The 26,273-nt window shown below is 41.6% G+C and overlaps 1 protein-coding gene across 2 annotated transcripts in view; it reads right to left on the bottom strand.

The window, feature by feature from the left end:
- Nucleotides 1-3,827: 3,827 nt before the first annotated feature.
- LOC130274215 (carbonic anhydrase 2-like) overlaps nucleotides 3,828-26,273 on the bottom strand; it is a 56,005-nt gene continuing 33,559 nt past the window's right edge. For both annotated transcript variants that reach the window (XM_056522272.1, XM_056522271.1), the window contains exons 4-8: nucleotides 18,945-19,063; nucleotides 17,793-17,885; nucleotides 12,446-12,508; nucleotides 10,971-11,126; nucleotides 3,828-4,504 (exon numbers count right to left, since the gene is read on the bottom strand). In XM_056522272.1, the coding sequence (XP_056378247.1) occupies nucleotides 4,385-4,504; nucleotides 10,971-11,126; nucleotides 12,446-12,508; nucleotides 17,793-17,885; nucleotides 18,945-19,063 (551 nt within the window). In that variant the 3' untranslated portion in view covers nucleotides 3,828-4,384. The remainder of the gene's footprint in view (nucleotides 4,505-10,970; nucleotides 11,127-12,445; nucleotides 12,509-17,792; nucleotides 17,886-18,944; nucleotides 19,064-26,273) is intronic.

The raw sequence follows: 26,273 nt of genomic DNA, 5'->3' as shown, positions 1-26,273 counted from the left end.
CTTTCTTCCTTTGGTTTTCCTAGTGTGGTGATTGCTGTGTTGTGTCCTTTTTGTGTTGGGCTTGTGTATCATGTGCTGGAACTCTGCGCTCTTTTGTAGAGTTTTTTATTTGTCCCCTGCCTTAATTCATGCGTTTTTTTCTTTGTCCTGTTCTTTTATCTCTGGCTCTATGTTGCAGAATTACGGTTTGGTTTATACTACTGTTTATGTACTGGAATCATTTCATAAAATCTTTAATAAAAATTGCAGTTAAAAAAAAAAAAAACTTACAAGACCTTACCGAGTTGTAGGATTTGACTAATGGGAAGAACACATGGCCCCATCAAAAGTTCTCAAAATGATCGAAAGGATTCTAAAGCTCCTTCACAATGGAAAACCCATCATGGAGTGTGGTAAAAGATGTTAGTTGTTCCCAGTCAGCTGTGTGTACACTTTTGTGCAGGTATGAATGCAATGAGATGTTAAATTATCATGATCTAAAACTCAAAACAAAATGTCTTGAAAATAGGAAATGACCAACAAAACAAATGTAAAACAGAGTCAACTTTAGTAACAAAACTAAGAAATTGGCTGAAAAATGGGTTTAAACAGGGAAAAAACTAAACAAAACACAAGCTCTGTCTAAACAAGAGAAAAAGGTAAATACTGTACCATGAGAGTTTAAAGATGTCAAAATACTGAAATCCTGTAAAACCATATTTTACTATGACATTGGTCGGGTGACAGGAAGTTTAAAACTCCCGGGCAATCTCCTCAAATGTAATGGAGGTCCCAGGAAGTCTATGGAACACCCAAATCTACATTTTTCATTTTCATGTCTTTCAAGTCCATTTCTTTAAATTTGTATCTATACACAGTGATAGATGGCTATGTGTTACTCTCTGCTGCTTATTTAAGAAGCGACCTGAACTTTGGAATTATATTTCCCTGGAATGAGACAATACTGCTGGCTATAGGAGTTTCTGTTCTTATACTGCGTGCCACCCAGTTTACCCTGTCTTGTGAAGAGAGTTGATTTTCCTCTCCAAGGTTTAGGTAGGAACAATGGGCAACCCAGGGCACTAAGCAAGTTAGTTATATGTGAGACACCAGTGGACAGGGAGTATACACTATATGGGTAGTATGACAGCAGCACCATGGAGCATTAGCCTCACCAGTTGTTATATTAGTATTAGGCTGGGTTCACACCATGTTTTGTTAAATACGGCTCCCGTATACGGTTGGGAGGAGGGGGCGTGGCTTAATCGCGGCGCCCGCACTCAGCTGTATTCGGGAACCGTATTTAATGTATGTCTATGAGCCGACCGGAGTGAACCGCAGCCTCCGGTCGGCTTTGTTTTCGGCCGTATGCGGTTTCCCGACCACAGGCAAAAACGTGGTCGACCGGAGGCTGCGGTTCACTCCGGTCGGCTCATAGACATACATTAAATATGGTTCCCGAATACAGCTGAGTGCGGGTGCCGCGATTAAGCCACGCCCCCTCCTCCCAACCGTATACGGGAGCCGTATTTAACAAAACGTGGTGTGAACCCAGCCTTATCTAGCCGTAACCTATTTCTGTAGTCTATATAACTACGCAAGCACAGAGGAATTTTCTTTGTGGACAGATTATGGTAAAATAGATGGAAGTATGTTGACAACAGTTATATCATATCCCCTTGTGTAATGAAGTTCACTATTAGCTGTTCTAAATTAGTTTTTCAGCAAAAAATCCATTTATTATTGATATGCTGTAAATACACATTGTATTGTATATCCCACGGGAGTTCTTTGGGCCTATTAAAGGAAATGTTTCTGAAAAACCACCCTCCACCCATACAGAACATATGCACATCCACATTTAAATCATATTCTGATATTTGTTTACATTCCATGTGCATTGAATGGAATTTTAAGATGTGTTATTGATCCATGGATATGTTCTACTATTTCCATATCTGGAGTTGAAAACTTTTTCAAGAGGAAGAAGTTTGTCTCCTGCCTCATAGACAAGTTGTGTAGAGGTAGGGAGGGTGCTGGGAAAAATGCAGAGTCAAATGTATTTGTCCGGAAGATTCTGACAGACGTGTCATTGCTGAGAGAAGTTGTCCTGGCAGTCTGGGCCAGATGGAGAAGAAAAGGGAAAGGGAACAACTCCAATCAGATATATATTTAAAGGTGGCACTCCAATGGTGTAGAAAGTGACTTTATTCACCCATTCAGTTCACAAAGCACTTTGTGAACTGAATAGGTGAATTAAGTCACTTTATACACCATTGGTGTGCTACCTCTCTGCTTTGGTCGCATGTTTTGGATAAGGTGTGGGGTATAGCCTTTTGGACACAGAGCACCCATGCAGACCTGTAGTCCTAATGCAGTGGCAGTTCTATACTAGGTCTTTGTATAATGGATTTTATTCAGTAACAATGTATACTGGCATTTGTTTCAGTAACAGTATAATAGTAATATGCTGATAATATTTGCTCATGATATAGTTCTATTATTTGGCATCCGTATGACTATGATTTAGAAGTACTGTATATGGTATGATCAAACGTATAAAAAAAGGTCTTCGATATAAATATATATATATATATATATATATAGAGAGAGAGAGAGAGAGAGAGAGAGAGAGAGAGAGAGAGAGTATATATATATATTTTTTATTTTATTTATATATATATATATATATATATATATATATATATATATACACACATGTGTGTGTGTGTGTTTGTTTTTTTAGGTTAATTTTGTTTAACCCTGAGGCTACATAAGTGTGGCCTAGGAATCATAGACCATGAATATGTAGCTAAAACATAATTTCCTTGGCACAAATCACAATAAAATCCCAGTGTTTCTTTTTTCTTCTTTTTTTAATTCTTTTAAAACTGAGGCATACAGGGGGAGATTTATCAAAACCTGTCCAGAGGAAAAGTTGCAAAGTTGCTCATAGCAACCAATCAGATCGCTTCTTTCATTTTTGTAAATGCCTCTGATTAATGAAAGAAGTGATCTGATTGGTTGCTATGGGCCATAGAATTGGTCTACAAAATGGCATTAACAAATTCAAAGCTGGCAACCACTTTTACTAATAGTATGAGTAAAAGCAATTACAAAAAACACTTAAAATGCATTAGCGCATTTTCTGCCCATGGTACCCTAAACTCGCTTGTTGTGCACATTGGGAAAGTTTTGTGCCCATAGGCTTCCATTGCCAGGTGGAAGACAACAGCATATATTATTTAAGTCTCTGACTGGTATACACTATTATACCACAAGTAATGGCAGGAATAGCCTCATGCTCACTGTTGTATTAAAACTCATATTATTGAGCTGTTTTTACCCTAGAAGCCTCACTTGCGGAGATTATGGGGGAGATTTATAAAAACCTGTGTATAGGTAGATAGGTGTATAGGCTTTTCATTTTCACAGGTCTTTTTAAAAATGAAAGAAGCGATCTGATTGGTTGCTATTAGCAACTGCACCACTCTTCCTCTGCACAGATTTTGATAAATCTCCTCCTATATCCACAACATGGTGCCATACTGATTACCATATAGTGCCCACGGCTCTGCGTACAGATATATATATATATATATATATATATATATATATATATATATATAGGGACTGTAGAGCAGTAAAATAATAAAGGTGAGGAATGTTAATTTTACATAATTTTTTTTTACTGTCAATCTCTCAGCTCAATATCCTTATTGTGCAAGATTGCAAATATAATGATAAAAATGATGATGCTACTGGGGGCTTCCATTCCATGGACACACGGATTAGTACTGACCTCCAGTGATCAAGTGTATGTGAATATATCAAAACAAGACTCAAAATGGTTTGTAGTAGCAATTTTTATTCTGGTATCGAAAAATACATATATAATCTCCTCTGTCTACATGTTAAGTTTGGACCTTAAAATTGCGCAAAGTTAGCACCAATATGACTCTCTACGTATATTCTGTCATATACAATTAAAATATTTACACTCCTATTAAAATCAATGTATATCTTATGCAACAAATAGATAAGCTTTTAACTCTAGTTCACATTAAATCATACATAGCAGTGTATGTACGGTACTTCAAGTTTTCCTTTTAAGACATAAATCATAAAAAAAATTCTTATGGACAAAGCACCCCCCCCCCCCCCCTTCTATATTAGTGCAGCATTATTTATGGAAGAAAATCAGTAGAAGCAACGCCTGGTTAAGCGTAAGTAACATCTCACATTATACATGATTTGCCTATGTCTGTTGACCTTCACATTTCATTAATCAGATCCTAGTACTCACAAAGGGATTAGAGATTCAGCATAGAGAAATAACTGCTACCAGTGTGCATTAGAGCGCCAAATCCAAGTCAGATCTCAGCCCAGATGGGAGGTTCTGATCCTAATGGAACGAGGCTCTAACTTCTCTGGCCTTCAGCGGCTGTGGTGGGCGATAGTTGTCAACCATGTGGCAGGGACTGTCATGCTCGTCGTTGAAATAAAGGCCTCGCAGCTTTGACAGCTAAAAGAAAGAAAAAAAAAGAAAAATCTGTTAGCTTTTTGGAAAAACATTGAGTACATTGAGAATGACGCACATTATTTATTATATATTATTCAGTGGTCCCTCAAGTTACAATATTAATTGGTTCCAGGACGACCGTTGTATGTTGAAACCATTGTATGTTGAGACCAGAACTCTATGGAAACCTGGTAATTGGTTCTAAAGGCACCAAAATGTCATCCAAAAATAGGAAAAATCACTGTCTATGTCAGTGTTTCCCAAGCAGGGAGCCTCTAGCTGTTGCAAAACTACAACTCCCAGCATGCCCGGACAGCCAAAGGCTGTCCGGGCATGCTGAGAGTTGTAGTTTTGCAACAGCTGGGGGCACCCTGCTTGGAAAACACTGGTCTATGTAGAGGACTGGAGCTTCTTTCGGGTCCTGTATAAAACACACAATGTCCTAAAAAAGTAACATGGAGTTGCCCTCACCTGGTGTCCAAAGGAGCAGCCCTGATACAGGTAAAGTGTACAGAAAATATAATACCTCTCTGTACTGTAGGGGGCGCTACCAGACACCAGTCAGTGCATGTTCTTCAGTAATACAGGGGTTTTACCAGTGAAATGTCCATTCTGATTGGTCAGTTCTTCCAACCACTGACGCGTTTCACAGATCTGGACTGTCTGTAGTATTGTATGTTGAGTCTGGTTTCAACTTACAATGGTCCAGAAAAGACCACTGTATGATGAAACTATTGTATGTTGAGGCCATTGTAAGTTGAGGGATCACTGTATATGTAATTTCCAAATTTAATGTAAAATTGTGGTTTAGCTGCTATGCACAAACAAATTCACTACTCTACAAATTTGGAGACGTTGCTCAGGATTAAAAAGACATTACTGCTGTCTTCCAAAAATACCACCACACCTGTCCTCAGGTCATGTGTGGTACTGCAGCTTAACCTCACATTCATTGTAGCTGATCTGCAATACTAGATACAACACATATGTGACATTGACGGGCAGCTTCCAATAAGCATACTGTCATTTAATCCTACTGGCTACTGGTCCATGTTCCCCTGCTTCCTCCAGCTCCCATTATGCTTCCTCTTCCATTCCTGATCATGCCGGTAGGGTATGCATGGGGGCTTTTTTGAGTTATTTAATGGGCCAGCACACGTATCCTTACCCACCTATCTAGGCATTGGTGGATGCACTATGTGTGACCCTACCCTAAAGGAAATTTGTGTCCAAAGTGAAGGTGTGCTATATTTCTGATCCAGAAATCTGTTTATGATCAATAGAGAAGAAGGGGAGGCAAAAAAAAGCCAGGGCCTCCAGCTGCTCCAAGTATGCAGAAGAAAGAGTAAATAAAACTTGACTTTTATTCCATCAGGTTAAAAACAGCTGATATCCATATTCTGACTAAGAGCCAGATTCGGCTCGAAACGTGTCGGTTGCCTTTCCTTTTTGTGTTTTATGAGTCTAAAATAGTGTTTTTCGCCTATTTTTTCTATCTATTCCGTGTATGATCAATGCCTGTTTTCTGATTCAACTTCTATTGTACCCCTGTCTATTGCCTTCTGCATGTAACAATATCTGCCTGTTCCTGACTATGCTGTCTTGCCGTCTACGCACGCCACTCCTATTGGATGACGGGACGGCGTGCACAGCGACGTGATGACCTCGATGGAGAGCGCCGACCATGCAGTGGATCCCGAAGAGGACGCGCCGGAGCCCCGAGGACAGGTAAGTGATCGTCAGTGGACCACACGGGGCACCGTAAACGGCTATCCGGTGGCAGCTGAAGCAGTCAGCGCTGCCGGATAGCCGTTTATGCGATGGCCCCAACATACATGGCCCCAACGTATGTTGATGCTGCTCTGAGAGGCCATCGCATGTTAAAATGATCGTATGTCGGGGCCATCGTAGGTCGAGGGGTCACTGTATTTGTCTGCACCACTTAATTTTTTTAAAATAATTGTTACAATGTATTTTCCCTAATATTGCAGTATGTAGAGTGCTACAAAAAAGTGATAGCGGTATATAAATAAATTATAATTATGATAATAATAAGGAAACAAGTTTCTATTTACTTGCACATTCTTGTTTAGAACGCTATGAAAGCTTCCCTATAAAACCCTACAATATCCTATCTTGAGCTGCTGTTGCTTTTAATGAGAGTTTCTTTCCATGGTAAAATACATACTAAGTAGAGCTTGTGTAAAAAGCTGAATTACTGATCTGCGACCTAGAGGGAGCATAGCGCAGGACAGAGCCAGGGGTAATGCGCAAAATGGTAAATATGCAATTGGCGGAAACTCAAGAATAATGAAGAAATAACACAGTCCTTTACGCAGAAAAAAGTGCTCGAATAAATCTTCCACAGCAATGGAAGTGCAGTCACCTGCAATGTAACAAACAAAACAATGGCTGAAGTGAGGAGGCGCATTTTGGAAAGAAAAAGGGGGAGATTTATTAAGACCTGTCTAGAGGAAAAGTTGCCCAGTTGCCCATAGCAACCAATCAGATCGCTTCTTTCATTTTTCAGAGGCCTTTTCAAAAATGAAAGAAGAGATCTGATTGGTTGCTATGGGCAACTGGGCAACTTTTCCTCTGGACAGGTTTTGATAAATCCCTCCCAATAAGTTTTTGTGGAACAAAGTATGCAATCCTTGAAGCTTTCTGAGGGGAATGTTGTAGTCCTAAATATCTTCAGTGAGGTGTACTCGCTGTTTGGCTCCCAGCAGATACAGTATATGCAGAATGCATGTACTTACTGAGAATGAAATGTAATTCTCACAATAGGATCTTTAGGTTATTCTGTGACATAGCAGCAATAAGATGGCCAGGCCTGGCCTGAAGACTTGGAAGGTCCTGGGATGTACAGTGACCCCCCCGACCAACGATGGCCCCGACATACGATCATTTCAAGATACGATGTCCTCTCAGAGGCCATTGCATGTTGAAGGCAGCATCAACATACGATGCTTTTGTATGTCGGGGCCATCGCATAAACGGCTATCCGGCAGCGCAGACTGCTTCAGCTGCCACCGGATAGCCGTTTACAGTGCCCCGTGTGCTCCGCTGACGATCACTTACCTGTCCTTGGGGGCTCCGGCGCGTCCTCTTCAGGATCCCCTGCATCGTCGGCGCTCTCCATCGTCGTCATCACGTCGCTGCGCACGCCGTCCCATCATCCAATAGGAGCGGCGTGCGTAGCAACGTGATGCCGGCGACGGAGAGCGAGGATGCCGGGAAAGCAGAGGCCTTGCCGGAGCGTCGGGGACACCCCGGGGACGCGGCGACAGCGATGGATGGCGACATCCAGGGCAGCAGTGACGAGCGGTGACGGTCCGGAGCGGCGGGGACAGGTGAGTACAACCTTTAATACCAGTGGTCTTCAACCTGCGGACCTCCAGATGTTGCAAAACTACAACTCCCAGCATGCCCGGACAGCCGTTGGCTGTCCGGGCATGCTGGGTGTTGTAGTTTTGCAACATCTGGAGGTCCGCAGGTTGTAAACCACTGTCCTATACTTTACATTGCACGGATCCCTCAACATACGATGGTTTCAAGAAACGATGGTCCATTTGGAACGGATTACCATCGTATGTTGAGGGACCACTGTATTCACATGTACAGTATATGGTGCACGATTGATGTGCAGGATTTGAAGCTGCAGATTAGAAGTTGTGTTCAGTCATTTAGTTTACATTGACCTCTACAGCACAAAATCTGCAGCTTCAAATCCTGCACATCAAATATGTGCAGGATACTATAAGTGTGAATACAACCTCTCCAGTCACACCTGGTCATGTGCAGCAGAAACGGAGGAGGTGACTGGTGTATTTTTAACTCATCTAGTGCGCTGGAAAATCTCATCCTTTGGTTCATTGTTAAAACATGGACAGCCTTGGTACAGTTAGACATAACATACCGCTTATCGGAGAGCCTGCTGTTTACATGTCACTGTTGCTATGAGATAAGGGAGGTTCCCCAAAGTTAAAATAGAAAGTCATGGAGGATGTCAAAATCTTAAATGACACATAGTTAGTAAGCTGCTTCTCAGTCCTTATCACTGGCTAAAATATTTATCTACAGCAGTGCACATCTTCTGACATACAGCGGATATCCTAATGTGACAAGATAACAAGAATTAACACAAACATAAGCCCTGGGTAATATTCAGGTCATCAGTCACTAGGGCAGTCCGTGGGTTTTCACGATAGAGCACCCTTGGCTCTGAGCTACATACATTATCTTCTGTTTTGCCCCTATAAAGAAAACTGTCCTAAGCACTAGGTCATGGCAGAGCTTGTGGATTCCCACTAAGACCCTGTATAATCTTTCGAGGTCCTATTAAGTGTTTAACCCAATAAATACTAACGCAGGAACACAGTTCTCTTTGAAATCATGGACTCAACGGGACATGATGGGTCCTCCATATCAAGAGGATCCTTCTTTGATCAATGAGGATGTACAGTGGGGCAAAAAAGTATTTAGTTCTTACACTTAAAAAGATGAGAGAGAGGCCTGTAATTTTCATCATAGGTATACCCCAACTATGAGACACATAATGAGAAAAAAAATCCATAAAATCATATTGCCTGATTTTTTAAGAATTTATTTGCAAATTATGGTGGAAAATAAGAATTTGGTCACCTACAAACAAGCAAGATTTCTGGCTCTCACAGACCTGTAACTTCTTCTTTAAGAGTCTCCTCTGTCCTCCACTCGTTACCTATATTAATAGCACCTGTTTGAACTTATTATCAGTATAAAAAAAAGTCACCTGTCCACAACCTCAAACAGTCACACTCCAAACTCCACTATGGCCAAGACCAAAGATCTGTCAAAGGACACAGAAACAAAATTGTAAAAATGCACCAGAAGACTGAATCTGCAATAGGCAAGCAGCTTGGTGTGAAGAAATAAACTGTGGGAGTAATTATTAGAGAATGGAAGACATACAAGACCACTGATAATCTCCCTCGATCTGGGGCTCGACGCAAGATCTCACCCTGTGGTGTCAAAATGATCACAAGAACGGTGAGTAAAAATCCCAGAACCAAACAGGGGAGCCTAGGGAATGATCTGCAGAGAGCTGGGACCAAAGTAACAAAGGCATCAATAACACACTACACCGCCAGGGACTCAAATCATGCAGTGCCTAGACATGTCCCCCTACTTAAGCCAGTACATGTCCGGGCCTGTCTGAAGTTTGCTAGAGAGCATTTGGATGATCCAGAAGAGGATTGAGAAAATGTCATATGGTCACATGAAACCAAAGTAGAACTTTTTGGTAAAAACTCTACTCGTCGTGTTTGGAGGAGAATGAATGCTGAGTTGCATCCAAGGAACAATATACCTACTGTGAAGCAGGGTGGTGGAAACATGATGCTTTGGGGCTGTCTTTCAGCAAAGGGACCAGTACGACTGATCCGTGTAAAGGAAAGAATGAATGGGGCCATGTATCGTGAGATTTTGAGTGAAAACCTCCTTCCATCAACAAGGGCATTGAAGATGAAACGAGGCTGGTTCTTTCAGCAGGACAACGATCCGTAAGAAGTGTTTCAAGGTCCTGGAGTGGCCTAGTAGTCTCCAGATCTCAACCCCATAGAAAACCTTTGGAGGGAGTTGAAAGTCTGTGTTGCCTAGTGACAGCCCCAAAACATCACTGCTCTAGAGGAGATCTGCATGGAGGAATGGGCCAAAATACCAGCAACAGTGTGTGAAAACCTTGTGAAGACTTACAGAAAACGTTTGACCTCTGTCATTACCAACAAAGGGTATATAACAAAGTATTGTGATGAACTTTTGTTATTGACCAAATACTTATTTCCCACCATCATTTGCAAATAAATTCTTTAAAAATCAAACAATGTGATTTTATGGATTTTTTTTTCTCATTATGTCTCTCATATTTGAGGTATACCTATGATGAAAAGTACAGGCGCCTCTCATCTTTTTAAGTGGGAGAACTTGCACTATTGGTGGCTGACTAAATACTTTTTTACTCCACTGTATGCTTATTAAATTGCAGATTTGATGTTCTGCACAATCTCTTCATAAATGGACCAGGCGTTTGGTAATATACATTGTAATGTACTAATGTCAATGTCCTCCTCATTTTTATCTATGAATAATACAAGAGAATGCTAAAAGACGCAAAGGAGTAATCTTATATTGATAGGACATGCCAGCAATTTATAATTGGTGGGGGACCCATTGATCTTTGGAATGGAGGGGCACAGTGCTGATGACAGAAGTGTTGTGTCCCCTTCTTAGGTTTTCCTTGTAAATTGGGAATGTGTCCACACTTTAGTTCCCTGTACAGCCTGGTGACTGTGGCCCCCTTAATCTTAGGCCTGGTGGGGTCCCAGAAGTTGGATGTTTCCCCTGGGCATTCACTTAAAAATAAATTGTATGAAGAATAAAGGAAATATTATTCTAATCACTAGTAATTTTGAATAGAAGATCTACATACCTGTTCTTCGCTCACGCTGATTGGCTCTTTAAGTACAGTCCAGACAACGCACTGCAGGAGAGGTGGGGTAGTCAGGGATCCCTTATAAGTCCAGAAATCCAAAGATTTTGGAAGTAAACCTGAAGGATCATAATTTAGGAAAGGTGCCTCTTTTCCCTAAAAAAATAAAAAAACATTTTTTGCATTAAGAAGTGGATTAACCTACCCACTAAATAAGCAAGGCAATGATTGGCATAGGAACCGAGTAGTGCCCATTTTAGACAGAGAATTTATCGTTACTTCCTTAGCTATTTGGGATATAATGTGCCACATGTACTATTGGAGTCCTGTGTAAATTTTGACAAAAAAAAAGTATGGGGAAATGCATTTGACTGTATTAATTAACGGCATGCACCGTACATAGGCCAAAGTTTACCTATTTTTCCAATCAATCCATCAATTTCTGCAAATTTTACGAAATGATAAATTCTCAATTGTGAATTTTTTATTCTGTTTTTGGTGTCTTTTTCACTTTTAACAGGGAGGTTTAAGAAAAACTTTGCAGCACTGTGGCACATTGCTGATGTGTCAAAGTTTTCCAATATGTTGAAACACCATTCGTGCATGTTAGGGAAAAATCACCACCAATGGCCAAACCAAATTTTTTGTCAGTCATCCTTAGTTCTTGTTTGTAATTGTATTTTATTATGCATAAGCATGCTTATCTGTCCTGATATTCATCTCACAAAGTGGATCGCAGAATGGGCAGGGGTTCTACACATTTGCTTTATGGACATTTTTAGGATGTTCCCAGGTAGAACAATAGCATGGCTTAAAGGGGTACTTCGCCCCTAGACATCTTATCCCCTATCCAAAGGACCCCCGCGATCTCCCAGCTGCACCCGGCATTAGTTTAGAGCGGCGGGTGCAGTGCCGTAGCACCGGAGGCTCGTGACTTCTATGGGAGGGGGGCGTGATGCCGTCATTACAAGCGGGACATGACCGTAACGTGACGAGCCTCCGCCCCGGTTCGCCAGTCATCCGGCACGGAGTGAAATCCGCTCCGTGCAATGGACATCTGGGTTCCCACAGCCGAAATCACGGGGATCCCGCCGCTTATCTTCTGACATCTTATCTTCAGACATCTTATCTTTTATCCTTTGGCTAGGGGATAAGATGTCTAGGGGATGAGTACCCCTTTAATAATTATGACTAAAGGAGTTTGACAGAATCTAACATTGTAGTGACTTGATACTACCAACATGCAAAAGCCATTTACAGTACATACTCTGAATGACCCAATACAAAAGAGATTGTTAAGGTACTGTTGGAAAATCAGCTTAAAATGATCTAATATTTGTATATAACTCTAGTTGGATATACACTGTAATCTTAATGGGAAGGGGGAAAACTATTAGAAATGAGTACCCGGATTGCACATTATTATGTTAAGCTCTTAGCTTGTGACAGAGAACATGAAAATCGCTGCTTTGTACCTTTGTTGGAATTAATGTTAAGGCATCAATCACTGGCTGGAGTTCTGGCTTGGCATTGCCGACCTGCAATGCACAAAAAAGCTTAAAACATGACAAATAATAACATAAAACAACATAATATAGTATAATAATAATAACACACAACAAGCAATTGGCTTTATCTTAACTTCAATTTTACTCTGTCATAAAGCATTAACTCTGGTCATCAGAGATCAGCAGAAACATTGGAAAATACTGTTGTTTTGATCATTTCTATTGTGTTTTAAATAAACTAAAACTGATCTCAAATAAATAAACTAAAACAATCTAAACAACAGAAGGTGAATTTTAAACATATGAACTTTTTGAAAATTAGACACATTTTATCATATTTAGTTGTATATTAAAGGGGTCATCTCATTGAAATGATGGTATATCATTATGCTATCATTTCCACATTGGTGAGGGTATAACCACTAGTAAACTAACCAAGGCTTAGAACAAAGTCACTGCGGTGCTAGTTAAAGGGGTATTCCAGCTTTATACATCTTATCCCCTATCCAAAGGATAAGGGATAAGATATATGATCGCAGGGGTCCCTCCATTTGGGAACCCTGCGATCTCGGTGCAGCCCCCAGCATTCTGTGCCATTCGCTACCTCCGAGATCGGGATGTGATCATCAGTCACGACCCCTCCCATGGACATGAATGGAGGGGGCATGGCGCGACATCAATAGGGGGCGTGGCTATGACATCATGTCCCCATCTCAGAGGTAGAATGCCAGGGGATGCATCGAGATCGCGGGGGTCCCCAGTGGCGGGACCCCTGTGATCAAATAAAGCCGGAATACTCCTTTAAGAACTTGTGGTGGCCCAGTACAGGAGTTATACCCCTGTACCCTTGCTGCCCTGTCAGGCAGCCTCCATAGAGTGACCTCTGGGTCTCCCCTGCACCTGTACCCTATGTATATTCGTAAGTGCCTGTGTTGTATAGTGTATTGCATATAAAATGTGTTATGCCTTTAATACCGGTTGTCATGTGATTGTAACCCAGGAAGGTACCAGTGACATGTGACTTACAGGGTGACCTATGGGACCACTCAAAGTCTCCCCCATATATACCCTGGGTGGAGCCTCTGCTCACTCTCTTTCTGCTTAGCTGAGTTGCAGTAAGGTCAAGTCCTGTCAGAGTGTGTCTGGAGTCCAGAAGAGGCCTAAAGTCTACCACGCAGCCAGGGATCCACAAGTCCACTACCCCCAGGTCCAAGTCAAAACATGGTAAGCTACAAACAGGGTATAGTCAGTCTCAGTCAAGTCAATCCAAGTCAATCTGTCTCCATTCAGCGTGGCTCTGCAGCAAATTCTCCCAGTCCACCATAAGTCCCAGCAAGCCCTGTGGTCTCAGAAGTCACTGGTCCCCTCTGTGGGCCTAGCCAAGCTGTATAAACTGTTACATCTGTCTGACTCAGTAAAGCTGCCGTTGTTCTGTAACTTGGCGTCGGAGTCTTTATTTGCCCCTGTGCCTAGCCCAGGATCCAGCGGCCCACCTTCGGGTAGTGAAGCAGTTAAACCACGCCCTGGCATCACGAACACAAGGGGTTAATGCCATCTGACCCTAGGGTAATTCCATCTGCCCTCATCACACCCGTACCACAAACTTAGGCACCTTCAACGTTTTTCTGGTCACAAGTTGAGTAAGGAACTGCAACACAGCCTCTTTCAAGATTTTGGGATTGACAGGGTTTCATAGGTTGTACCCCAACGGTTAAGAATGCTACAGTCTACACTTGTGATACTTATAACGTACACACCTGATATCAGTGCTTTACAGTGCCTCACTTTAATAACTATGCCTATAATAGCTATAACATTATTCTTAGAAAGCTGATATGATGAGAAAAGAAGACAGGATGGGTGACTGGTAAAACTGGGTTGGCTTTGTTTGCAAACAAATGGAATCCCGATACACACAGTTGTCATAACCACGTCCCACCGGCATATTATCAATATACTTGTTAAAGGAATTGTTCGTAGGGCTGCAGAGTTGGAGTCCGGGAGTCTGAGTCAGTTATGGGTGGAGTTGGAGTCAGTAGAAATGTACCAAACTACATCTTCAAACCAAAAGTTTAAAAAATTCTAAATATTATTGTAAATATTATGAAAAACTATTTTAGATATTTGCAGCTTGCATCAAGGTGATGTAAAGTCTGATTTCACCATTATATTACAGTAAATGTATAGAATTGCTAACTTTTATCCTTATTATGTTATTTATGAAGGAGCCAGAGTCAGAATAGGAGAGTGGAACGCTTACTGGCCATAATTGAGGGGATAAAAGAATAGTCCCATTCAAGTGCACCTCTTTGGAAACATTTAACAAGGTGGCCATACATTTTCAATGACTTATCTCTCCCAACAGTTATCTCTCCCGACCTCCTCATACACATGAACGTTCAGCACAGCCGAACGTTCATGTCTCCTCTATGGGAAGGGGAGACAGCTCTTAGGCTGACTTTTCCCCTCCAAAACAATAGGATCGGGCAGAAGAAATCCAACATACCTGACCCTTTTTCCGCAAACATAATATTTTAGGGAAAAGTTCATAGGTCGCCTGTCTACTTCCTGAATGTTTACGTGTCTGTGATTACCATGTTTTTTAAGTTTCAACACATACAGCGTATGTGTTCTAGAAATGGATTAAACATGGTCACAATTAGACTACATTTAAGTATACTGACCTGTTGGCAAAATATTTTTTTTGCTGCAAGGCCTCACAGAAGCCCCAAATTGTAATGGGAATAGGGCCTGAATGACACAGTTGTGTGACATTTATGTTCCCTAAGAAAAGCAATGACTCCATCTGCACAAAAACTACTCAACCTTCTTGAAAGTGATTCTGGGAAAACCCTATACCTGCCTGACCCTATTGTTTTGGGAACTTCTTGCACATCAAGCTGTCCATACATTTTACATACATTTTTGCTGATCTGATTTATGCTGATTTAGTTGACAGTCTAATGTGCTAGGGAGCCTCCCAGATATCAAAGAAAGGAGGATCGGTATAATGAATTTCACCACATCCAATACTTCGTTCTGCCATACAGTGGAGAAAAAAAGGGTTTAGTCAGCCACCAATTGTGCAAGTTCTCCCACTTAAAAAGATGAGAGAGGCCTGTAATTTTCATCATAGGTATACCTCAACTATGGGAGACATAATAAGAAAAAAAAATCCATAAAATCACATTGTCTGATTTTTTAAGAATTTATTAGCAAATTATGGTGGAAAATAAGTATTTGATCACCTACAAACAAGCAAGATTTCTGGCTCTCACAGACCTCTAACTTCTTCTTTAAGAGTCCCCCCTGTCCTCCACTCGTTACCTGTATTAATGGCTCCTGTTTGAACTTATCAGTATAAAAAATACCTGTCCACAACCTCAAACAGTCACACTCCAAACTCCACTATGACCAAGACCAAAGATCTGTTGAAGGACGTCAGAAACAAAATTGTAAACCTGCACAAGGCTGCAAAGACTGAATCAATAGGCAAGCAGCTTGGTGTGAAGAAATCAACTGTGAGAACAATTATTAGAAAATGGTAGACATACAAGACCACTGATAATCTCCCTCGATCTGGGGCTCCACACAAGATCTCACCCCGTGGTGTCAAAATGATCACAAGAACGGTGAGCAAAAATCCCAGAACCACACGGGGGGGCCTAGTGAATGACCTGCAAAAAGCTGGGACCAAAGTAACAAAGGCTACCATCAGTAACACACTATGCTGCCTGGGACTCAAATCATGCAGTGCCAGACGTGTCCCCCCTACTTAAGCCAGTACATGTCCGGGCCCGTCAGAAGTTTGCTAGCGAGCATTTGGATGATCCAGAAGAGTATTGAGAGAATGTCATGAAACCAAAGTAGAACTTTTTGGTAAAAACTCAACTCATCGTGTTTGGAGGAGAAAGAATGCATCCAAAGAACACCATGCCTACTGTGAAGCATGGGGGTGGAAACATCATGCTTTTGGGCTGTTTTTCTGCAAAGGGACCAAGACGACTGATCCGTGTAAAGGAAAGAATTAATGGGGCCATGTATCATAACACTTTGAGTAAAAACCTCCTTTGATCAGCAAGGGCATTGAAGATGAAACGTGGCTGGGTCTTTCAGCATGACAATGATCCCAAACACACTGCCCGGGCAACGAAGGAGTGGCTTTGTAAGAAGCATTTCAAGTTCCTGGAGTGGTCTAGCCAGTCTCAAGATCTGAACCCCATAGAAAACCTTTGGAGGCAGTTGAAAGTCTGTGTTGCTTAGCGACAGACCCAAAACATCACTGCTCTAGAGGAGATCTGCATGGAGGTATGGGCCAAAATACCAGCAACAGTGGGTGAAAACTTTGGGAAGACTTACAGAAAACGTTTGACCTCTGTCATTGCCAACAAAGGGTAGATAACAAAGTATTGAGATGAACTTTTGTTATTGACCAAATACTTATTTCCCACCATAATTTGCAAATACATTCTTTAAAAATCAGACAATGTGATTTAATGGATTTCTTTTCTTATTATGTCTCTCATAGTTGAGGTATACCTATGATGAAAATTACAGGCCTCTCTCTCATCTTTTTAAGTGGGAGAACTTGCACAATTTGTGGCTGACTGAATACTTTTTTGCCCCACTGTAAATAAGCTGTCAGGGGTGTATGACAGCTACTTGTTCCATCTCACCTGCTAAAACTATTTGGGCCTATGCTGAACCTTAGAATTTCTATTAGTATTAAAGAGGTACTCTGCCCCTAGACATCTTATGCCCTATCCAAAGGATAGGGCATAAGTTGTCTGATTGCGGGGGTCCCACCGCTTGGGACTCCCGCCACCCCCCCTGCTGCACCCGGCATTTGTTTAGAGCATCGGGTGCAGCACCAGTGGCTCGTGACATTACGGCCATGCCCGCTAGTGAGATCACGGCCACGCCCCCTAAATGCAAGTCATCCGATCCCCATAGACTTGCATTCCGGGGGTATGGCCATGGCATCACGAGCCTCCACCCCCCTCACCCCCCCCCCCAATGCCAGTCATCCGGCACGGAGCAAAGTTTGCTCCATGCACTAGATGTCTGGGGTGCTACAGCCAAGATAGGGGATAAGATGTCTAGGGGGGAGTACCCCTTTAAGGCTAACCCATATGAATAATTCATATTTTAGGAATGGACCACAAATATAGTCATATGCAAGTGTCTAGAAGTTAGCAACACATAAGGCGGTGAATACCAAGTCTCCCTCTGCTTCAGCCTTTTACAAACATCTATTGTCTTCAAGAAACATGTAGGAATAAAACTGTGAATCAGACAATTCATGTGTACTTACCTTCAGGAAAACACCGAGCACTGCAAGCCCATCGCAGTGTTTCACAGCTTCACCAAAAGTGCCATACTTTGTGTTCCAGTGGACCAAGTGAAGCTGTCAGCAAGACAAAAACAATTTACAGTTGAGACTATATAAGCTGGTTTACTAGAACTACTGTCTTATTTTTACTACTGTGTTATTTACAGTATTAATGGTCATAGGTGATATATACTCATATCTATTTCTATATCTACTACATCATTGTTTAACACATTAAAAAAACTGAGAAAAGACACTGCAATTATGGAGTTAAGAAGTTCTGCAGAGCATTTATGATATACACATAGAAAATACAACCTAATTTGTTGAGCAGTATTGCTATAGTGAAAAGTGAAAAATTATAATAATTTTACAGTATTATAGCTGTCGCTTTTCATGGCAAATCTGTTTTAATTGTTAGTTAAAAAATAACATAGGTAACAACAGAATGGGTGCCAATATAAGAACAGCCCAACCAGTCATAACAGATAATAACAAAGATGAAATCACCAACATCCTCCACACGTGTTCCAAGTGACAATTGAAATAAGGAGATCCACTCCATATAGAAAGCGGACAAACGAAAAAAATAGAACAGACAGAAAAAGAAGGAAAGAAGCGTAGACAGGAAGGAAAAGTCAGGCGGAGGGTGGGGAATGAGAAGTAGAAGCAGGAAATACGGATGAGAAGTGGGCAAGACTTCTTCAGGGAAGGGAAACAGCAACTCCCAATAGAACAGTGCCCTAGGGGAAGAATCAAGAGACCCCACAAAAAAACTCAGAAGACCCACAAAATAAATCCCAGGAGAGCCATATACTCCTGAATGACCGATAATGACGCCACTAATTCCTCCATCCTATGTATCTTATTAAGAATCTCAACAAACTCCACCTTTGAAGAAATCACAGAGGATTTCCAATGCCAGCTGTAACACTTTAGAATCCACATCCCTATCTATCTACTCACAGGGCAACATGACAATAATTCAGGGAAGCTGTAATTCTTTTTGAACGATTTTTAAAGGATTTTCAAAATAACCATTTGCCCATGGTAGAGCAAAAGACGGCACTTCCCATCTCCACTATGAGATTAATTTCAGGGAGTGTTTCTACATTTTTACCAGTCTTCACTTACCTCTGCCTCATATTTGTGCCCATCGACGGTGTGCTCCGAGCCATGGCCCTCACAAGATCCCCAGTGAAAGTGGAACTGCTTCAGTCTATAGGTTCCATCCAGAGCTCCACCTTTAATCACTGTAATTTCAGAACAAACAAGAGATCAGAGCTGACTTATCTGTGCCAAGAAAAATACACATCCTCATGTCTTATAATAAACACTTAAGAGACTATTGACCCATTAAGACTCTGCCTTCAAAGATAGCTAAGGGCTTAAGAATCATTCTTCATTAGCCAAATGAATGGTGACATGTATCTCTTGCCAATCTTCTTAAATCCATCATTATAGGTTTTCCTAGTGAGGCTGTAAAGAGTTGACCTATGCCTGGATGTTCACACTTCCTACCTGTATCCACAGTGTAAAACTATGAAGAGTAATTATACAGGCCATATAATAGCCATCGTCCATACTATATCTATAACCACAATTGAGCTAGATGGACATAGTAATACAGATACAGTATAATGTATACAATAAGCGTCATGTGATATCTATTGATGGTACAGAGATAGCAATCACACCAGGGCCCTGGAGCTTGAGGGGTCCCAAGAGACCTTGTGCCCCATAAGAATAAACTTGTATTATATATGGCACATGATAGGTAGCAGCCCTGTTACAATTTTTGTATTTGGGCCCAAAAGCTTCAGGTACAACTTTGTATAAGGCTATATTCACACTTGGTAGATTTGCTTTGGATTTTCCCAATTAACTTTATTAGACAAGTCAAAATCCATAGCAAATCTGCAACATGAGAATATACCCATCCAGTATGATATAGCGCCTATTGGCCCTAATATACTTTGTTTCTGGTTTTGTTCAGTTTGTGAACAAAAATTGTGGCCAGAATTTGTAATAAGAAAAATACACCCGACTTCTGTGCCACAATTTCCAGAAATTTTGGAAAAGGGGAGTGGCTAGGGCAAAGTGGCATGGCTACAAGAAATCTCTAAATCACAATCTATTTACTATTATATTCACCTATAAAATATAAGAAAGCCAAAAACTTTTCTCTCCACCTAGATGGTGGGGTAAAAACAAGCATTTGGATCAATACACACAAAACAAATAGATCATTTGTTTGTAATTTTAAATATTATTTAGAAATTAAATACGGTAATGTTAAAAATGTAATAATCTTATGAATGTAGAGATAATTCCTGCTCTTTATTATCATTATAATTTTTTTAACCCCATTTAAACGTTTTTTTTTTTTTTTTTTTTTGTTCTTTTATTGTACAGTTTTTAAAGTGGAATTCTGAATTAGCATTGTGTTAAAGGTTTTTTTTTTTTTTTTTAAATAGTTAATATTTAGGCATCCTAATAAATGGAAAAATAAACCATACTCTGATGATGTAATGGGTAAAAACATTTTGTTTTATTTTTTTACACTAATGCCCCAGTTCTTCAAGTGACAGGAACTGTGCTCAGTTGGCTTTCCTTGTCGTAATGCACCAAAATACACACTTATGTCATCACAGAACCGGCCAACAGTTACAAGTACAGTGACCCCCCGACCTACGATGGCCCCGACATACGATAATTTCAACATGCGATGGCCTCTCAGAGGCCATCGCATGTTGAAGGCAGCATCAACATACGATGCTTTTGTATGTCGGGGCCATCGCATAAACGGCTATCCGGCAACGCAGACTGCTTCAGCTGCCCCCGGATAGCCGTTTACGGTTCCCCGTGTGGTCCGCTGACGATCACTCCCCTGTCCTCGGGGCTTCGGCACGTCCTCTTCGGGATCCTCTCAGAGGCCATCGCATGTTGAAGGCAGCATCAACATACGATGTTTTTGTATGTCGGGGCCATCGCATAAACGGCTATCCGGCAACGCAGACTGCTTCAGCTGCCCCCGGATAGCCGTTTACGGTTCCCCGTGTGGTCCGCTGACGATCACTCCCCTGTCCTCGGGGCTTCGGCACGTCCTCTTCGGGATCCTCTGCATCATCGGCGCTCTCCATCATCGTCATCACGTCGCTGCGCACGCCGTCCCGTCATCCAATAGGAGCGGCGTGCGTAGCGACGTGATGGCGGCGACGGAGAGCGCGGATGCCGGGGAAGAAGAGGCCTTACTGGAGCATTGGGGACACCTCGGGGACACGACAACAGCGATGGACGGCAACATCCCAGGCAGCGGTGACGAGCGGTGACGGTCCGGAGTGGCGGAGACAGGTGAGTACAACTTCCTCTAACAGTGGTCTACAACCTGCGGACCTCCAGATGTTGCAAAACTACAACACCCAGCATGCCCGGACAGCCGTTGGCTGTCCGGGCATGCTGGGTGTTATAGTTTTGCAACATCTGGAGGTCCGCAGGTTGTAGACCACTGTCCTATACTTTACATTGCATGGATCCCTCAACATACGATGGTTTCAACAAACGATGGTCCATTTGGAACGGATTACCATCGTATGTTGAGGGACCACTGATCATCCTCATTTCTTGTCAGTGCTTATTCCTATGGGCAGTCATTTTATCCTATAGAATTTTAGGCCAGTTCCTTCTTTTATATTTGACATTCTCATAAATCATTTCGGTCCTCCTTTATGATTTTCGTTGAATTGTATGTAACACATTTTAGATTCTATCTTCCATAAATGAACCATTGTGCCCAGTAAATAATGGGGAATGCATCACCATTATTAGACCGGCCCAGCTGCCAATCACAGAGCTATGGTACTGCACAAATGTCGCCTATACAGAGGGATGTCATTTCGTGATGCATGGTAAGATTAAGAGGTGACATATACTGATGTGAAAACCCATTATTAGAATTTACACAGTGGACGTGACGTGTATAAAATGTAATATAAATGCCAAAATGTCTTATGTCCGATTGAAGAGATAGATGGAAAGCTAATGTACCTATGGAATCATGGCAGATGTCTATTTTTTGTCATAATTCACATACAAAATGCGTTTAGTTGTATAAATAATAAGAATCCAGGGGGAGATTTATCAAGACGTGTGCTGAGGAAAAGTTGACTAGTTTCATTTTTCAGAGGCCTTTTTAAAAATGAAAGAAGAAATCTGATCGGTTGCAATGGGCAACTGGTCAACTATTCCTCTGCACAGGTTTTGATCAATCTCCCCCATGACACCAGCTTTATTGCCCCGTCTTCCTATTTAAATCTTGTGGGAGAGGAAAAGCAACAATGATGCTCTCATTCTCATATCCTGACCTTATATCTCGACCTCGTATCCTGACCCATATCCTATCCACATATCTGGTCCTCGTATTCTGTCCTCATATCGCGACCTCATATGAGAAGATGTACCGGAAGTACCATAGACTTGCATGGTACTTCAGACAAATACCCCACACTCGCATAAGGTGGTGGATTAGGGTTGATTTAACTGTACAATATTTTTAGTTGACATACCGCCCCGAAAGAAGCATCTAATTGCGAAACGTTGGGTGACGGAGGCCCTGGTGTCCTTATAAGGTGAAGATAACAACTTCTTGTTATGTGTATAATTGTATAGGGCTGTGACCTTACCAGATGCAGCCTTTGTTTGGGACACTTTGTTACTGTGAAGTATGCAACTTGGCAATCTGTATATATGGGTGTTTTGGGGCTTAACCCCTTGATTTATGGACCTCCGGTTGTGTATTTGTAGGACCATCTTGGTAATTTGTCATCTCTTTTTAAATGATTTTAAATGTATGTCTTTTATGCTAAACAATAAAGATTGAATATTTTGTGTTACTATATCCCAGAATACCTTGTTTTTCTTCGGTGTTTATAACGTTACATGTGTACCAAGTTTAAATGGTACTCTGTCCCTTAACATCTTATCCCCTATCCAAAGGATAGGGGATAAGATGTCTGATCGCGGGGGGTCCTGAGGACCGCCATGTGGTTCTATGCAGTACCTTCTGTAATGATCCCCAACACAAGTTGTATTAAGCTCCACCAAGTCTTGTATCTGGTCTTTTTTTTTACTTTGTAGCTCAAAGTCACTTTTTTGCATGTAACTTTCAAATTACTAGGGGCTCATGGAGCTCAGCAAAGATGGCGTTCAGCCCAAACAGCATTCTTTTCACTTCACTATAGTAAACAATGATATAATTACCAATCAACATTTATGGCTAAATCAATAACCTCATTCCATCTATGTCCGGCTTTGTCTGCAGGCCATCTGTGAGCATCTGTACTTTGCTTGTGACTTTATATGAGGTGACAACAGAGTCTTATTACCAATTCCCTGGTTCAACATACAAGCAAATAAAGAGAAGATGTGACAGTTCTACTGTATAGAGGTTTAACCAAAATTTTGCTGTAAAATGATTTAAAAAAACGGCACCGAGTGGACAGATTTTCATAGTGCATGAGAGGCTCAGATCATATGATATTCTCCAATAGCCAAAATTCCTTGGTCTACGAAGAATTTACATGTTGACAGGTTTCTCAATGTTAAAGTAAAGACTAGTGATGAGTAGCAGGGGCCATATTCGAATTCTCGATATTTCACGAATATAACATAAAAAGAAATGTATATGCACTCTCCGCACAGTACTTGTCACTGCAATCCAAGGTCCGGGTCACGGGTTGCTGGATCTCAGCATGGACGCTCAGAGGCAAACTAATACATTGCAGCCAAGTGTCAAGGAGGTGGGGCTATGCTGCTTAGGTGCCAGTGCCTAGCACAGCTAATTCACCTCATACAGGGCTCTTTACACCAGTTAATGAGGGACTGTCAATGGCAAGTGAGGAGGCATGCCAGGCTGTGGCACTTGAGTAGCTCAGCTCCGCCTCCTTGACAGAGGAGATTTTATAAGTTTGGCAACCACCATCAGCTCCAGGAAAGGTACAGTTGACTTTTACACCCTAAGGGTCTATTTACACATACCGTATCCTGCACATATTTAATGTACAGGATTTGAAGCTGCAGATTTTAGTGTAAACTAAATGACACAGCTTCAAATCCTGCGCATCAACTATGGATGAATACAGTTACTTGTAAGTCCACCTTAAACTCCTCAGGGACGAAGGGCGCACCTATACGCCCTCAGCCCGCTCCCTGTGTATATCGCGGGGCCAAGCCGTCATAGCAGGTCAGGCCTGGCCTCTAACAATGGCATTGATTGCGGTGCCGCACGCTATTAACCCTTTAAAGTCTAAAGTGAAATTAAAGCACTGACGGTTAGCTCAGGGAGCTGTTCGGGATCACCACAGTGAAATTGCGGCATCCCGAACAGCTTACATGACAGCCGGAGGATCCCTACCTGCCTCCTCGCTGTCCGATAGCCGAATGACTGCTCAGTGCCTGAGATCCAGGCATGAGCAGTCAAGTGGCAGAATCATTGATCAATGGTTTCCTATGAGAAACCATAGAACAATATAAAAGATCAGTGTGTGCAGTGTTATAGGTCCCTATGGGAGCTATAACATTGCATAAAAAAAAGTGAAAAATATAAAGTAAATAAAGATCATTTAAAGTTTGAATCACCCCCCTTTTCCCAATTAAAAAAAAAACTGTGTAAATAAAAATAAACATATGTGGTATCGCCGTGTGCGGAAATGTCCCAATTATAAAAATATATCATTAATTAAACCGCACGGTCAATGGAGTAAACACAAAAAAATTCCAGTCCAAAATAGAATAGAAAAATATAAATAAAAAGTGATCAAAATGTTCGATCAATACATAAATTGTACCACTAAAAACTTCAGATCACGGCGCAAAAAATGAGCCCTCATACCGCCCCATACGCGGAAAAATAAAAAAGTTATAGGGGTCAGAAGATGACAATTTTAAACGTATAAATTTTCCTGCATGAAGTTATGATTTTTTCCAGAAGTAAAACAAAATCAAACCTATATAAGTAGGGTATCATTTTAATTGTATGGACCTACAGAATAAAGAGAAGGTGTCATTTTTCCCGAAAAATGTACTACGTAGAAACGGAAGCCCCCAAAAGTTACAGAATGGCATTTTTTCTTCAATTTTGTCACACAATGATTTTTATTTCCGTTTCGCCTTAGATTTGTGGGTAAAATGACTAATGTCATTACAAAGTAGAATTGGTGGCGCAAAAAATAAGCCATTATATGGATTTTTAGCTGCAAAATTGAAAGGGTTATGATTTTTAAAATGTAAGGAGGAAAAAACAAAAGTGCAAAAACTGGAAAACCCTCCATCCCCAAGGTTAAAGGGGTACTCCGGTGGTCAACGCATTTTTCCGTTTTTTACTTACCCTATTTGTTTTGTTTCATTTCTATTCTTGTTGTTTAGGCTACTCTATTTCTGTTCTTTGTTGTCTTTTTATCCCCCACTTTGTTTTCCTATGTTTTCTTCTATTTCCTGTTTCTTGCTGTGCTGTAAACTACAAATCCCAGCATGCCACATGCCTTGGTGGTTTGGGGCGGTTCCTTTTTTTTTGTTCTGCCTTTTACCCACCCTACTATTTTCCCGGGTCGGCCCCCTTATACACAGCACACTAATACAATCAGTCCTGGTTGGGATACACTGTCATACACACATAAAAGGGACTACAACTCCCAGCATGTGTCATTCAGGAGTCTTCAGTCTGTGGTATAACACCAGCATACTGCCTCTGTAGTCTCCTGGGGGTTGTAGTTCGCCACACCCCTATAGGGCATACACCAGTGTTTCCCAACCAGGGTGCCTCCAGGTGTTGCAAAACTACTACTACCAGCATGCCAAGGCATGCTGGGAGTTGTAGTTTTGATACAGCCAAAGACACTTTGGTTGGGAAGCAATGCACTTTGTTTGTAATATACTGAATAGGCTAGGCCAGTGTTTCCCAATCAGTGTGCCTCCAGCTGTTGCAAAACTACAACTCCCAGCATGCCGAAAGACTGTCAGAGCATGCTGGGAGTTGTAGTTTTACAACAGCTGGAGGCACACTGGTTTGGAAACACTGGTTTAACATGATGTGTATGCTGAATAGGCAAGGACAGTGTTTCCCAACCAGTGTGCCTCCAGCTGTTGCAAAACTATAACTCCCAGCATGCCCAAAGTCTGTGCAGGCATGCTGGGAGTTGTAGGTTTGCAACAGCTGGAGGCAACTTGTTTGTAAACACTAGCATACACACATAACCCCCCTTTCACACATAGAAATCATCCCCAGTCCGAGATTTATTCCCCTGCAGTCTATACATCCCCAGCCCATGCACTTTTTTATCCTCCCCTTCAGATAACTCTCTTATCTTCTCTGTCTTCTTTCAGTGCAGACCTGTGTCCTCAGAAGACAGAGCAGGGGGAGGGGAGATGAGGAGATGTGCACGTCCTCTCTCTCCCCCTGCTCTGGCC

Source organism: Hyla sarda, chromosome 5 (assembly GCF_029499605.1).
Source record: "Hyla sarda isolate aHylSar1 chromosome 5, aHylSar1.hap1, whole genome shotgun sequence".
In the NCBI taxonomy this organism is placed as follows: Eukaryota; Metazoa; Chordata; class Amphibia; order Anura; family Hylidae; genus Hyla; species Hyla sarda.
This window is presented reverse-complemented; position numbering and strand designations above follow the sequence as displayed.